At 37.0% G+C, this 17,146-nt stretch overlaps 1 protein-coding gene across 1 annotated transcript in view; it reads right to left on the bottom strand.

The window, feature by feature from the left end:
• Positions 1 to 7,042: 7,042 nt before the first annotated feature.
• PSMD1 (proteasome 26S subunit, non-ATPase 1) overlaps positions 7,043 to 17,146 on the bottom strand; it is a 112,589-nt gene continuing 102,485 nt past the window's right edge. The window contains exons 22-25 of the mRNA XM_037849100.1: positions 16,053 to 16,139; positions 15,238 to 15,384; positions 8,784 to 8,939; positions 7,043 to 7,264 (exon numbers count right to left, since the gene is read on the bottom strand). Coding sequence (XP_037705028.1) covers positions 8,793 to 8,939; positions 15,238 to 15,384; positions 16,053 to 16,139 — 381 coding nt within the window. The 3' untranslated portion in view covers positions 7,043 to 7,264; positions 8,784 to 8,792. The remainder of the gene's footprint in view (positions 7,265 to 8,783; positions 8,940 to 15,237; positions 15,385 to 16,052; positions 16,140 to 17,146) is intronic.

Genomic DNA, 17,146 nt, shown 5'->3' with positions numbered 1-17,146 from the left:
AATCGTAAATGTCTATGCACCCAATCAAGGTGCCACAAAATACATGAGAGAAACATTGGCAAAACTAAAGGAAGCAATTGATGTTTCCACAATAATTGTGGGAGACTTCAACACATCACTCTCTCCTATAGATAGATCAACCAGACAGAAGACCAATAAGGAAATTGAAAACCTAAACAATCTGATAAATGAATTAGATTTAACAGACATCTACAGGACATTACATCCCAAATCACCAGGATACACATACTTTTCTAGTGCTCACGGAACTTTCTCCAGAATAGATCATATGCTGGGACATAAAACAAGCCTCAATAAATTTAAAAAGATTGAAATTATTCAAAGCACATTCTCTGACCACAATGGAATACAATTAGAAGTCAATAACCATCAGAGACTTAGAAAATTCACAAATACCTGGAGGTTAAACAACACACTCCTAAACAATCAGTGGGTTAAAGAAGAAATAGCAAGAGAAATTGCTAAATATATAGAGACGAATGAAAATGAGAACACAACATACCAAAACCTATGGGATGCAGCAAAAGCAGTGCTAAGGGGGAAATTTATAGCACTAAACGCATATATTAAAAAGGAAGAAAGAGCCAAAATCAAAGAACTAATGGATCAACTGAAGAAGCTAGAAAATGAACAGCAAACCAATCCTAAACCAAGTACAAGAAAAGAAATAACAAGGATTAAAGCAGAAATAAATGACATAGAGAACAAAAAAACAATAGAAAGGATAAATATCACCAAAAGTTGGTTCTTTGAGAAGATCAACAAGATTGACAAGCCCCTAGCTAGACTGACAAAATCAAAAAGAGAGAAGACCCATATAAACAAAATAATGAATGAAAAAGGTGACATAACTGCAGATCCTGAAGAAATTAAAAAAATTATAAGAGGATATTATGAACAACTGTATGGCAACAAACTGGATAATGTAGAAGAAATGGACAATTTCCTGGAAACATATGAACAACCTAGACTGACCAGAGAAGAAATAGAAGACCTCAACCAACCCATCACAAGCAAAGAGATCCAATCAGTCATCAAAAATCTTCCCACAAATAAATGCCCAGGGCCAGATGGCTTCACAGGGGAATTCTACCAAACTTTCCAGAAAGAACTGACACCAATCTTACTCAAACTCTTTCAAAACATTGAAAAAAATGGAACACTACCTAACTCATTTTATGAAGCTAACATCAATCTAATACCAAAACCAGGCAAAGATGCTACAAAAAAGGAAAACTACCGGCCAATCTCCCTAATGAATATAGATGCAAAAATCCTCAACAAAATACTTGCAAATCGAATCCAAAGACACATCAAAAAAATCATACACCATGACCAAGTGGGGTTCATTCCAGGCATGCAAGGATGGTTCAACATAAGAAAAACAATCAATGTATTACAACACATTAAAAACTCGAAAGGGAAAAATCAATTGATCATCTCAATAGATGCTGAAAAAGCATTTGACAAAATCCAACATCCGTTTTTGATAAAAACACTTCAAAAGGTAGGAATTGAAGGAAACTTCCTCAACATGATAAAGAGCATATATGAAAAACCCACAGCCAGCATAGTACTCAATGGTGAGAGACTGAAAGCCTTCCCTCTAAGATCAGGAACAAGACAAGGATGCCCGCTGTCACCACTGTTATTCAACATTGTGCTGGAAGTGCTAGCCAGGGCAATCCGGCAAGACAAAGAAATAAAAGGCATCCAAATTGGAAAAGAAGAAGTAAAACTGTCATTGTTTGCAGATGATATGATCTTATATCTAGAAAACCCTGAGAAATCAACGATACACCTACTAGAGCTAATAAACAAATTTAGCAAAGTAGCGGGATACAAGATTAATGCACATAAGTCAGTAATGTTTCTATATGCTAGAAATGAACAAACTGAAGAGACACTCAAGAAAAAGATACCATTTTCAATAGCAACTAAAAAAATCAAGTACCTAGGAATAAACTTAACCAAAGATGTAAAAGACCTATACAAAGAAAACTACATAACTCTACTAAAAGAAATAGAAGGGGACCTTAAAAGATGGAAAAATATTCCATGTTCATGGATAGGAAGGCTAAATGTCATTAAGATGTCAATTCTACCCAAACTCATCTACAGATTCAGTGCAATCCCAATCAAAATTCCAACAACCTACTTTGCAGACTTGGAAAAGCTAGTTATCAAATTTATTTGGAAAGGGAAGATGCCTCGAATTGCTAAAGACACTTTAAAAAAGAAAAACAAAGTGGGAGGACTTACACTCCCTGACTTTGAAGCTTATTATAAAGCCACAGTTGCCAAAACAGCATGGTACTGGCACAAAGATAGACATATAGATCAATGGAATCGAATTGAGAATTCAGAGATAGACCCTCAGATCTATGGCCGACTGATCTTTGATAAGGCCCCCAAAGTCACCGAACTGAGCCATAATGGTCTTTTCAACAAATGGGGCTGGGAGAGTTGGATATCCATATCCAAAAGAATGAAAGAGGACCCCTACCTCACCCCCTACACAAAAATTAACTCAAAATGGACCAAAGATCTCAATATAAAAGAAAGTACCATTAAACTCCTAGAAGATAATGTAGGAAAACATCTTCAAGACCTTGTATTAGGAGGCCACTTCCTAGACTTTACACCCAAAGCACAAGCAACAAAAGAGAAAATAGATAAATGGGAACTCCTCAAGCTTAGAAGTTTCTGCACCTCAAAGGAATTTCTCAAAAAGGTAAAGAGGCAGCCAACTCAATGGGAAAAAATTTTTGGAAACCATGTATCTGACAAAAGACTGATATCTTGCATATACAAGGAAATCCTACAACTCAATGACAATAGTATAGACAGCCCAATTATAAAATGGGCAAAAGATATGAAAAGACAGTTCTCTGAAGAGGAAATACAAATGGCCAAGAAACACATGAAAAAATGTTCAGCTTCACTAGCTATTAGAGAGATGCAAATTAAGACCACAATGAGATACCATCTAACACCGGTTAGAATGGCTGCCATTAAACAAACAGGAAACTACAAATGCTGGAGGGGATGTGGAGAAATTGGAACTCTTATTCATTGTTGGTGGGACTGTATAATGGTTCAGCCACTCTGGAAGTCAGTCTGGCAGTTCCTTAGAAAACTAGATATAGAGCTACCATTCGATCCAGCGATTGCACTCCTCGGTATATACCCGGAAGATCGGAAAGCAGTGACACGAACAGATATCTGCACGCCAATGTTCATAGCAGCATTATTCACAATTGCCAAGAGATGGAAACAACCCAAATGTCCTTCAACAGATGAGTGGATAAATAAAATGTGGTATATACACACGATGGAATACTACGCGGCAGTAAGAAGGAACGATCTGGTGAAACATATGACAACATGGATGAACCTTGAAGACATAATGCTGAGCGAAATAAGCCAGGCACAAAAAGAGAAATATTATATGCTACCACTAATGTGAACTTTGAAAAATGTAAAACAAATGGTTTATAATGTAGAATGTAGGGGAACTAGCAGTAGAGAGCAATTAAGGAAGGGGGAACAATAATCCAGGAAGAACAGATAAGCTATTTAACGTTCTGGGGATGCCCAGAAATGACTATGGTCTGTTAATTTCTGATGGTTGTAGTAGGAACAAGTTCACTGAAATGTTGCTATATTATGTAACTTTCTTGGGGTAAAGTAGGAACATGTTGGAAGTTAAGCAGTTATCTTAGGTTAGTTGTCTTTTTCTTACTCCCTTGCTATGGTCTCTTTGAAATGTTCTTTTATTGTATGTTTGTTTTCTTTTTAACTTTTTTTTTCATACAGTTGATTTCAAAAAAGAAGGGAAAGTTAAAAAAAAAAAAAAAAAAAGAAAAAAGACAAACAAGGAAAAAAAAAAAAAAAAGATGTAGTGCCCCCTTGAGGAGCCTGTGGAGAATGCAGGGGTATTCGCCTACCCCACCTCCATGGTTGCTAACATGACCACAGACATAGGGGACTGGTGGTTTGATGGGTTGAGCCCTCTACCATAAGTTTTACCCTTGGGAAGACGGTTGCTGCAAAGGAGAGGCTAGGCCTCCCTGTATTTGTGCCTAAGAGTCTCCTCCTGAATGCCTCTTTGTTGCTCAGATGTGGCCCTCTCTCTCTGGCTAAGCCAACTTGAAAGGTGAAATCATTGCCCTCCCCCCTACGTGGGATCAGACACCCAGGGAAGTGAATCTCCCTGGCAACGTGGAATATGACTCCCGGGGAGGAATGTAGACCCGGCATCGTGGGATGGAGAACATCTTCTTGACCAAAAGGGGGATGTGAAAGGAAATGAAATAAGCTTCAGTGGCAGAGAGATTCCAAAACGAGCCGAGAGATCACTCTGGTGGGCACTCTTACGCACACTTTAGACAACCTTTTTTAGGTTCTAAAGAATTGGGGTAGCTGGTGGTGGATACCTGAAACTATTAAACTACAACCCAGAACCCATGAATCTCGAAGACAGTTGTATAAAAATGTAGCTTATGAGGGGTGACAGTGGGATTGGGAATGCCATAAGGACCAAACTCCACTTTGTCTAGTTTATGGATGGATGTGTAGAAAAGTAGGGGAAGCAAACAAACAGACAAAGGTACCTAGTGTTCTTTTTTACTTCAATTGCTCTTTTTCACTCTAATTATTATTCTTGTTATTTTTGTGTGTGTGCTAATGAAGGTGTCAGGGATTGATTTAGGTGATGAATGTACAACTATGTAATGGTACTGTAAACAATCGAAAGTACAATTTGTTTTGTATGACTGCGTGGTATGTGAATATATCTCAATAAAATGATGATTAAAAAAAAAAAAGATGAATGTATAAACAAAAGGTGGTACATATATATACTGGAATACTATTCAGCTGTAAAAAGGAATAGCGTTGCTACATGCAACATGGATGAAACTTGAAGATATCATGTTGAGTGAAATTAGCCAGACACAAAAGGATAAATATTGTGTGATCTCATGGAAACGAAACATTTAGAATAAGCAAACTTACAGAGTCAGAAACTAGAATATAGGTTGCCAGGGGCCACGGAGGTGGTAGGGAATGGGGAATTAATAAATTACAGAATTCCTATTTGGGTTGATAAAAAAGTTTCGGTAATGGCTGGTGGAGGTGGTAGTCCAACATCGTGAATGTAATTAACAACACTAATGGTCTATATTTAATGGCAGGATTATAAAAATATTCTTTCATGAATTTTAAGAAACGTACCACAAGGTGTTAATAATAGGGTAGAATATGGGAACTCTGTATTTTATCCATGATTTTTCTGTAAACATACAAATTCTCTAATAAGGGGAAAAAAAAAGAAAAAAAAAGGCAGGAGCCAGGAGTCTTTTACCTGCACACAGGTATGAGGGAAGTCTGGATTCTGGGATTCAGTAATTCTGGTTTAAGAAACAAAGCAATTTACTTCCATCTGGGTTTACTGTTGTGCATGCCCTTGCCTTTAACTCCCAAACATATACCACAACATCATTTAAGAAAAATGCTGCCATTCCGATTCTTTTATGGAAACTGTTGATTCTAGTTCCTATCCTGTCTTCATATATGACTTTATTTCCAGTCTGTTACATTTTATTCTAGATTTCCTTGCTCCTTGGTACGTCCCAGTGCTTATGCATTTCCTACGACTTTATAGCTTTCACTGTTTAAAGCTACAACATTCTCAAGATTTAGGACCAAGATATGAATAATGAATTGTCCTGACCTACGAGAAGCTATTGCTGACTGTTCCCTGAAGTTCAATCTAGTATTCTGGAAGGAATTTTAATAATTCTGGTCAGAGGCCGGTGAATGCACCACGTCTCTCAAAACTGAATTTGCACAGTGACATCATTGAGACTTCTGTTTTTTAAATATTTCACATATTAAGGGGAATGTTATAAGATAACTCTGTCTGAATGCAAGCAATGGTAAGAGCTTGAACAGGAAGGACACAGCTAATGAGAGTCTAGGAAATGAGATAATCTCTTTTATAGAATCATCTGATATTGAGGAAACAAAGAATTTACAAAGCCGGGGATATAATGAAATTAACCAATGAGTTGAGCCGCCCTTTGGGATCAGTAACCTTTAGAACTGGACCCAACAACATAGCTTTGGTAGATGAATGTATCACGGCTGATATCCAGGAGTTGATTTCCTCTAAGAATAGTTTTTTCAGAATCAAAAAGCTGTATCCTAAATTAGTTAAAATGCAGAAAAGTAAAAAAATCAAGATAGGAGCAAAGAGGCAAGCCATTCACCGTTAGTGTTGGAAGCCACCTACTTTTTTACTTATGGTTGAAGACCAAGACACAAAACACAACACAAAAACCCTGGAATCTAGCTCTTATTCCTATGTGCCAGTAAATCAGAAAGATGCATTTAAAATGCCAAGAATATGAGAAAGGTTATTTGTCAGAATAACAACCTGCTGGCTTATTCCACAAGTCCAGCACCTAAAAAAGTCTTCATAAATTAGAAATCAAAATTGTATTTGCCAAAATTCCTGCATTTTCATATTTCTCCATGCTATTGCACCTCAAAAAAACACATGCAAAAATAGTAGTAAGAAGGGGAAAAAAGTATATTATCAGATGTGGCTAAATAAATTCATATCTGTTACTCTTAGGGTCAGAAGCAGGAAACAATAAGCAAATGCTATTTAAAAATATGCTTCTGAGCCACCTGAACAGACTACATATCCCTTAGAGGTCACTAAAGAGAATTTTTCAATTAGTGATGGCACCCTACTCTCTATCCCATTACAAAAACTACAGAGAATTCTTGGGGTCATAAACAGGGTTTGATTTTTTTTCCTTATTTTTTTCCCATTATTTTTACAATGGCCTATAATTTTAAAATAGTTTAACTTGTTCATCAATATAAAAGCTATGCTTGCTCATTCTAACAAATCAAGGATTTAGGCATTTCAGGGTAAGGGTGTGTGTGTGTGGGGGTCTACTTATTTAAAACCCAGGCTTAAAAACAAAAAGTCCTTGTCCATCTGAAGATTTTAATATATTTATTTGAAAACCAAGTTCTCTGAAAGAGCACACTAAATAATCATATATCTTCTCTTCAACCAAATACTTGGAGACCAGTTTCCTCAGGTCCGTGCAGAGGCAATGATACATGCGTTGAATAGCAGGTCTCAGGACAAATTTCCTCACGGAAATTTTTATTTCCACCATGAGTCTGGACAATCTTCTTCAGGTGAGCAAATGAGATCCTGGGAAAGGGGGGGGGAAGCTAGGGTCATTCCTGATTTCAAAAACATTCTTTTTTTTAAACTACTATTGCTGAAGTCTAAAACTAGCCTCCAAATTGCCCATTTAGTCTTCAAGTACCAGTTTGTGCCAAAACAGACTATTGTTTTCAAACTCCTAATGCACTGGATGTTTTAACTTTTTGAAAACTAACACAAATCCAATTTCCTACTATAAACTTCTAAGCCATTTTCTGATTAAGTGCCTTGAAAGACTTAACCAGGGGTCTTCAGTAAGGCTTTGTGTAAGGCTGAAGGGGGCTAATATTAGTCAATTCAATTCTGCGATAGAAACTGAATGCTTGTGGTTTCAATACCAACACATACTGTTGGGTAAAGCTTAGGCCATCAAGGGCTGAAAGATGATTTTGAAAAGTAAGTTTAGATATGGCAGGGACGTTAGTATAAATCTCCCTTCTAAGGTCCAAAGTAATCATCTCCCTGAGGATTGAATAAACTTTCCTATTAAGGCTAGTTTCCTGCCTGAATATTTAGTATTTAAGGTTTCTTTAAAAGTTTTCATTAATTCATATTTAGTGTGTAACACTCACCACACTAGATTTGCAACTAGACTTCTAAATGTATTTTTCTTTTGTCATAATGTAATAATACTGATATTTCCTTTTTAAAATAGTAGAATAAACTAATACTTCTCTGAAAATGTATTTAGACTAAGGCGGAATTAGAGAACCTTGATTATATAGTTCATATGCTTCTTCAAATATGTGATAATTATTCAAAATAAATAGGGGAAATAAGAATGACAAGTTTGTGAAATTAGATGATCCCAAATCCTTTGCATTTAAAGAGCCCTTTAACACTGGCATTATAAATATCTTCATCAACTGGACAAAGCTTTGTGATAGAATCTAACTGACCTCCAAATCAGTAAGCACCAAATCTTTTATATTCTAGATGTTCAACAGCTTCACTGAATAAATGAAGGCTTTTAGTGCCAAAAGATGTTGCCAAAGGAGAGGGCAAGAGAAGAGGAAGTAGAAAAACAGAAGTCTAGACCTGTGCTACTCAAACTTGTGATGCAGAGACTGGTGCTGGTCCATAAACTATAATCAATCCACAACAGGGAACTTACATCAGAATGTAAATCAGTTCTATCACTAAGCAAATTGTTCAGTTCAGCTGTCATTTTTCTTTTGATAGCAAGACTTTCTTGATGAAAGAAGCACTGAATCAATTTACATTCTAGAGCAAGCTCCTTATCTCCTCACGGACTTATAAAAACAGTTTGCAGACCAGCCACTCTGAATAGCACTGGCAGAGTACTAGATGGTAGAGAGTCAAAGAAAAAAGAAAAAGGAATTGGTGGTTATACAGCAGGGAGAGATCAAAAAAAGGGGAAACATTTAAATACTGTTTAGATAATTAGGGATGAAGCATAAGATGAAAGAAAAAACTGAGATGATGTCCTTGCATAAAACATTGGTGAAGTATTGCTTCACATGCAGTCTTGCTCCACACGCACCTCCAGTCCTTAATCATCAATATACTCAAATGGTTCTGGGGGTTCTGGCTCTTGCTCCTCCTCTTCGATTTTTGGGCCATGGGCTGCAACAGGTTCTACCAGCTCTTCAGTGTCTTCACTAGTGTCCTTTAGAATGATGATGCCGCCAATGGAGAGCTGTAAACACAGAGAAAGGAGTGAAGAAGCACAAGCTCTAATTGTATTTCAAGTCTGCTCCAACATCTAGAGTGCATGCTTTTCAAATGGCACCTTGACAACACGTGAATGATTTTAAAGAACGAACTAGGGTAGATCTACACCTTACTAGATGAGAGGGCCTGTGTGACCCTTCACAGGTGACTTAACCAAATGGCTCAGCTATAAGAAGGAGCTAATAAGATATTCTTTCAGGTTAGTCTGAAGATTGAATGAGGGAAGCAATGTCAATGTGCTCTTAGAACATGAAGATAATTTGATCTATACAGAGTATTTGTGAACTTAACCCAGCAGCTCTGGATGGTAGAACATGTGATGCTGTTCTATTTGAATCCATCTCAAATGAAGAACAGCATTTCCCAGCCAGAGACCTGACTACTAGCCTCAATGTGACTTCAGGGGCAAAAGTATCTTGCTACTCAAGGCATGGTCCCGGACCAGCAGAATTAGCATCATCTGGGAGCTTGTTAGAAATGCAGAATACCCAGCCCTACCCTAGATCTACAGAATCTACATTTTAACAAGATCCCAGGTGATTTGTATGCACCTGAAAGTTTGAGACACCAACTGTTCTAAGTTCATGCAATATTATTTGTGAGAAAACCATCAGTTTGGACACAAAAGACAATCTACAATTTTTCTCTAACAATTTCAGAACAATGGAGAGAACCACATAAATATCACAGATACCTAAGTACTTTTCACTTGGTCTACAAATCCTTGTGATCCAAGACAATGAAGAAATAGATGGGAAACAAAAGGGAAATAGATCGTAGAAGCAATTCTATTAGGCCCTTTCCCAAACATATTGGCAGAATAAGGTACATTCAAACACCAAACTATTCCCCCATCTCTGGTGTGCTAATCTTATTCTATTTGCTTGCCTATGTAAAAGGAAATGGAAAACTGCCCTCTGTAATTAAATCAGTCAACAGTGGCAGGGCACATCTGGAAAAAGCATATTTCTACCAAAGCATATTACTGGGAAGGAAAAAAAGCACAAGCACATTAGTCAAATGATTCACATATGTATAAGCATCTCTGAAGTTCAACCTAATCTGATTTTTACTCATTAGAACTCTCCTCTGCCATGCTATAAAAACTGGTGTGTATTCATGAATTTCTAAACTATTTCCCTTCCCCCACACATATACTGACACACATTAATCTATAACTCTGTCCCTTAAAAGTCTGCTTTCCTTGAAGAGGATCCACTTCTATGAATGGACCCTGCCTTCAACCAAGAACAATCAGAGAGTATAGCCAAAGTCCTAATCCTCCATGTCCTAAAAGTTTACTTGAAACTCCTAAAGGACAAAATGGAGAGGAATCTTCTTTCAAACAGAAGAAAATACCCAAGCTTACAAGAAGATTTCCTATTTTCGTGAAACACATGGTTCCGGGTTATGACTATACTATTTCATACATAATTGGATGATACAATCCAACTCAAATCCTACAACATAATCAATGTATGGAAAACAGCTTTTTATAGCTACATGGTTTAGGTTTATTAACGCCTTATATGTTAGTGAGAAAGTTCATATTCCACAAGCAGAGAATAAGATACATGACATTCTGTGTAGGTTAGTGACAACCAAAGACACAGGCAATGGAACACTTCTTTCTGCCAAGCACCCCACTCTCTTCAATTCCTCTTTGAAGATGGACAGGAAGCAGAATGGAAATGTTATCCATATTTCAAAATTATAGCTGCCTCTTTCAAATGCAGTCTCTGAGGAAGGGTCTGATGACCTTGCCATTTAGGAAGTGAGCCACTTGGCACCCCTTTCTTCATTCCACATAAACAGAAGCAGTCTTTTCTTTCTTTCTTTACTGAGGTATAATTCACACACAAAATTCACTCTTTTAAAGTGCACTATTCAGTGGTTTCTAGTCTATTCACCAGGCTGTGCAACCATCACTGCTATCTAATTCCAGAACATGTTTCTCAACCTAAAAGAAACCTCGTACCCATTAGTAGTCACTCCCATTCTGCACTTCCTCCACCTTGCCCCTGACAACCATTAATCTACTTTCTATCTCTATGGATTTGCCTGTTCTGGACATTTCATATAAATGGAATCATATAGTATGTGGCCTTTTGGGTCTGGATTTTTTTACTTAGCATAATGTTTCCAAGGTTCACTCATGTCATGGCACTGTATCAGCACGCCATTTCTTTTAATGGCTGAATAATATTCTATTATATGGATATACCATTATTTGTTTATCCATTCATCAGTTGATGGGCATTTGGATTGTTTCACTATTTGGCTATTATGAATAATGCTGCTATGAACATTCATGTACAAATTTTTATGTGATTATAAGTTTTCATTTCTTTTGGGTATATACTTAGGAATGGAATTGCTGGGCCATATGGTAACTTTACATTTAAGTTTTTGAGGAGTTGTCAAACAGTTTTCCAAAGTGGCTGTACCATTTTACATTCCCCCTAGCAATGTATGAGGATTCCAATTTTGTCACATCCTTGCCAACATCTTTTTGATTATAGCCATCCTCATGGATGTGAAGTGGTATCTCAAAGTGGTTTTGATTTGCGTTTCCCTAATTATTAATACAAGTGAGCATCTTTTCATATGCTTATTGGTCACTTGTATATCTTCTTTGGAGAACTGCCTATTTAAATCCTTTGCCTATTTAAAAATTAGGTTATTTGTCTCTTTATTGCTGAGTTGTAAGAGTTCTTTATATATTCTGGATATAAGTTTCTTATCACATATATAAGACTTGCAAATATTTCCTCCCATTCTGTGGGCTGTCTTTTCAATTTTTTGATGGTGTCCTTTGAAGCACAATAGTTTTAACTTGGAGAAGTCCAACTTACCTATTTTTTTCTTTGCTTGCTTGTGCTTTAGGTGTTACATCTAAGAAAACACCGACTAATCCAAGGTCACAAAGATTTACACATATGTTTTCTTGTAAGAGAAAGCTCTTACATTTAGGTCTTTGATCCATTTTGAGTTAGTTTTTGTATATGATGTGAGATACATGGTCCAACTTAATTCTTTTGCATGTGGCTATCTGGTTGTCCTGGCACCATCTGTTGAAAATCCCCATTGAATGAACTTGGCACCCTTGTTGAAAATCAATTGGCCATGGAAGTATGAGTTTATTTCTGGACTCTATTCCACTGATTTATATGTCTATCTTTAGTCCAGTACCACACAGTCTTGGTTACTGTAAGTTTTGAAATTGAGTAGTGTGTCTTTTAATTTTGCTCCTCTTTCTCAAGATTGTTTTGGCTATTCTGGGTTTCTTGCATTTCCATATGGATTTTAGGATCAGCCTGCCAATTTCTGCAAAAAAAAAACTCAGCCAGGGTTCTGATAGGGAGTGTGTTGAATCTGTAGATCAATTTGGGAAGTACTGCCATCTTAACAATATTAAGTTTTCTAACCTATAAATATGGGTTATTATCTATATATTTTTTTCTTCTGGTGCATTTGTCTGGTTTTGCTGTCAGGGCAATACTGGCCTCAGTGAATGAGTTGGGAAGTATTCCCTTCCCTTCTATTTTTTTTTTTTTTTTTTAGAGTTTGTGGAGAATTAATGTTAATTCTTATTTAAATGTATGGCAGAATTCACCACTGTAACCATCTGGGCCCGGGCTTTTCTTTGTGTGAAGTTTTTCTGACTACTAATTCAATCTCTACTTGCTATAAGTCTATTCAGACTTCTATTTCTTCTGGAGTCTGTTTCAGCAATTTGTGTCTTTCTAAGAATCTGTCCATTTCATCAAGGTTACCTGACTGGTTGGTATATAGTTTTTCCTTTTTAGTTATAATCCTTTTTATTTCTGTAGTTATTAGCAATGTCAACTCTTTTATTTCTGATTTTAGTAATCTGAGTTTTCTCTCTTGTTCTTGGTCAGTCCAGCTAAAGGTTTGTCTTTTCAAAGAACCAACTTTTGGTTTCATTGCTTTTGAATGGAATTTACTCTATCACTTTTCTAACCTTTTTTTCATTTATTTCCATTCTAATCTTCATTATTTCCTTCCTTCTGCTTGCTCTGGTTTAACTTTGCTCTTCTTTTTTCTAGTTAGAATGTGTTCTCTGTAAACATGCCACTAAGATGAACTGGATTGTGCATTAAACTGGACTGACTATATTTAAGGTGTTCATTGGTGATTCTGTAGACTCATTTATTCTACACACATTCACTGACCAACTGCTATAGACCAGGTATAGTGTTAGGTCCTAGGGATGCAAGAGTAATAGGAGGTGGAAGGAGATCTACAAGCTACTCTCTTCTTCCTGGCCTGAATGCCTGTTAACTAGAGATGTCTGCTGACTTATCACTGAAACCAAGTAATATCTATTGAGCATTTACCTAGTGCCAGATATTTTTGAGGTGTTTTACATGTAACCCAAGCAATCTTCTCAACATCCCTAGGAAGTGGGTAGTATTATTTCCTTGTCTATAAAAACTGGGATAGTAAGAAATTAATTCACTTGCCTCAATCACACAGCTAAGTGACAGAGGGAGGATATGAGCCCAATGTCACCCAATTCCAGCTGCTATTAAGCACTACATATAGCTATCTTCTATTCCCTGCCCTTCTTTACTGTAGCTGGTAAACTAGTCAGATAACGGTGGCTCATAACGACAGGTAAGAGTTATCTTCTACCCACCATTAGGGACCTTGGTTGATGAGAATAGGTTTATTTTTCTACAATGACCTAAAGATCTTGTCTATGACCTTCCAGACAGACCCAGGATCTAAATCTCTTGAATGCATCTACTGATGACTCCCTGGTTTTCTAGATACAAGAACATGATATGTAAAGGCATTATTATGCTCAAATTCCAGATTAGTATTTGTTTTCATTATGACACATTCTGCCTTGGAATAAATAAAATGGCATTAAGATCTTTTTCTAACTAAAATTTAATGAGTTTAAGATAAGAGCATGAACATGACCACAGACATAGGGGACTGGTGGTTTGATGGGTTGAGCCCTCTACCACAGGTTTTACCCTTGGGAAGACGGTTGCTGCAAAGGAGAGGCTAGGCCTCCCTATGGTTGTGCCTAAGAGCCTCCTCCCGAATGCCTCTTTGTTGCTCAGATGTGGCCCTGTCTCTCTAGCTAAGCCAACTTGAAAGGTGAAATCACTGCCCTCCCCTCTACGTGGGATCAGACACCCAGGGGAGTGAATCTCCCTGGCGACGTGGAATACGACTCCCGGGGAGGAATGTAGACCTGGCATCGTGGGATGGAGAACATCTTCTTGACCAAAAGGGGGATGTGAAAGGAAATGAAATAAGCTTCAGTGGCAGAGAGATTCCAAAAGGAGCCGAGAGGTCACTCTGGTGGGCACTCTTATGCACACTTTAGACAACCCTTTTTAGGTTCTAAAGAATTGGGGTAGCTGGTGGTGGATACCTGAAACTATCAAACTACAACCCAGAACCCATGAATCTCGAAGACAGTTGTATAAAAATGTAGCTTATGAGGGGTGACAATGGGATTGGGAAAGCCATAAGGACCACACTCCACTTTGTCTAGTTTAGGGATGGATGAGTAGAAAAATAGGGGAAGGAAACAAACAGACAAAGGTACCCAGTGTTCTTTTTTACTTCAATTGCTCTTTTTCACTCTAATTATTATTCTTGTTATTTTTGTGTGTGTGCTAATGAAGGTGTCAGGGATTGATTTAGGTGATGAATGTACCACTATGTAATGGTACTGTAAACAATCGAAAGTACGATTTGTTTTGTATGACTGCGTGGTATGTGAATATATCTCAATAAAATGAAGATTAAAAAAAAAAAAAAAGATAAGAGCATGATGATGATGATGACAAATAAAACTTATCGAGCAGTGCCAGGTCTTGTTCTAAGTGCTTCTGTATTAACTTGTAAAATCTTTGCCACATCCTTATGCTGAGGCAGAGTGAGTATGTGGCTCAAAATTGCACAGCCTGTAAATGGTAGAGTCACAGTTCAAACCTAGGATGTCTAGCTCCACAGTCTAAACTTCTAATCACCAGCTTTATTATAAACTTCCACAGCGTAAGTTTCTGGTAGAAGAGTTGAACTTGTTTTGAGTTACACAGAGAAAACCCCCCAAAATATATATAAAATGGAGGAGAGTATTCTCTCTTTTGCCAAGAGCTTTCTTAGTACTAGAAAGTTTTTTGGAATACTTTAGAAATTAATCTTTCTCTATCAATATTTCATTGTCCTATGGATACCTGCTGGTATACAGTTAAAAGCCATTGGTAACTTACCGGTTTGAAAGGCTGGTATCTACAGGTCTCCGGCATGGTTAGGACCTTAAGCTGTGCAGGCATAACTCGGGCTGGGTTATCCAGTAATTGGAAGTTTGGCTCAGGTTCTTTTTTCTTCTCTTTTTCTTCCTTTTTCTCTGCCTCATCCTAGGAAGAAAGAAAAAGCCCAATAAGGATCACTTCATATCACTGAGTAATATTGAGGTTTACTGAGCAATTGTTAGGCACAAAAGGTAGTACTAGATACAATGAAAGTACAAATAAAGTGATAACAGATTCAGAGGAGAGAGAGGATAACTCTGTTTGGGAGTGGGAATGGTATTTGACTTAGTTTCAAATAATGGGGTTTTCTACCAGTAGAGATCAGTAAAAGAGGGTCTATTTAAATAAATGGTAAGAAACCTCTAGGGCTGAAGCATGCGCAGGAGGGGAATAAGGCTTGAAAAGCTAGTTGGTAATCTAATCTTGGGGCTTTGGGGGTAATGGAAACTCAAATGCCAAGCAAAGTTATTCCTTTTGCTTGAAAGGGCCTTTCTCCCATCATCATCTCATCATCTGCTGAAAATCCAACTTAGCCCCTCATTTCCTCCAGGAACTCATTCCTGATATATACCCTTCTATTCTTCCCATAAATGGGAATAATTTCTCAAATCTCTTATAATTAAAATTCTATGATTCTATCTTCTTGGAATAGGATTCTTATTTAAATAACTCCAAGAGCAAGACATAATAATGTTCAACTAAGGAAGAATATGGACCATGGCAGAGACAGACATTTAATACATTAACTCATATGAACACCAAACTATACCTACCACTTCCATTTTCTCTTCCTCCTTTTTTTCTTTTTCTTTTTCCTTCTTTTTAGCCTTGGCAGTAATGGATAACACAGCAGTAGAAACCTAGAGGAAGTGAAAAGGATAAATCATTGTAATCCCTTACCTATATACAAACACACAAGAGGACTCAGTCCTACAGTGTTATATGTTTCCTGGAGTAAGCATCATTAAGAACAAGAGTCAGAGGATAAATGAAAAAAGCAAGCAGGACATTTATTCACATAATTTACTATTACTGTCATCAGGTGAATCTTTACTTTCTGAAGGATTTTGTCCAATATAATTTGTTACTCATCTTTTGATCTGTAGTCTACCCTAGATGTGGATTTGCTATCATGTACTTCTCAGATGGATTTTTGGGTGCTATATCCTTTTTCATCTCATAGGGAAAGCACTGTAAAACTTAAATTTTCCTCCAACCCTTGTGGTAGAGATGGCCTCACAGTGAGTGAATGGTTAGCTTTGAATTATCCACTTTGATGGGTCTCAATGAAATCAAAGGTGAAATGGGGATTTTGAAATGTACTGGTGTAAAAGCTGACTTTGTTTCAGACCTAAAAGTGGGAACTGAAACACAGCTGATGAAAGAAGCTGCTCCTGTCAAAGGGTATTCATCACTTCCCCTCAAATGTGGTCAATTACATAATTATCCCTAATTACATGTAAAACAGCAGATAACTGGCTATAATACAACTGGCTAATACAGAACATTATTCTGAGGGAAAGAACTATTTTCCTATACTGTATATAAGGTATCATGAAAGATAATTTTACTGAGTAAAACTAAAGGGGAAAGTGCATGTCTCTAATTTACTATAATTTGATTTAACATATATTAATGAGAGTTTTCCTACACTGTTGGTAGGAATATAAATTGGTTATATCCATTTTGGAAGGCAATTTAGTTAATACCTATAAAAATGCACATAACTTTTGATCAAGCACTTCCACATCTATGATTCTAACCTAGTAGACAAATATATGTGTATAACAACTCATTTGAAACAGAGAAAAATTAGAAATAACCTAAAGGGTCCATTAAATAAGGAAGTGGTTAAATAAACAATGGT

The sequence above is a fragment of the Choloepus didactylus genome, chromosome 9 (assembly GCF_015220235.1).
Source record: "Choloepus didactylus isolate mChoDid1 chromosome 9, mChoDid1.pri, whole genome shotgun sequence".
NCBI classification, from domain to species: Eukaryota; Metazoa; Chordata; class Mammalia; order Pilosa; family Megalonychidae; genus Choloepus; species Choloepus didactylus.
The sequence above is the reverse complement of the archived record's forward strand: the minus strand, read 5'-3'. Positions and strand labels throughout refer to the sequence as shown.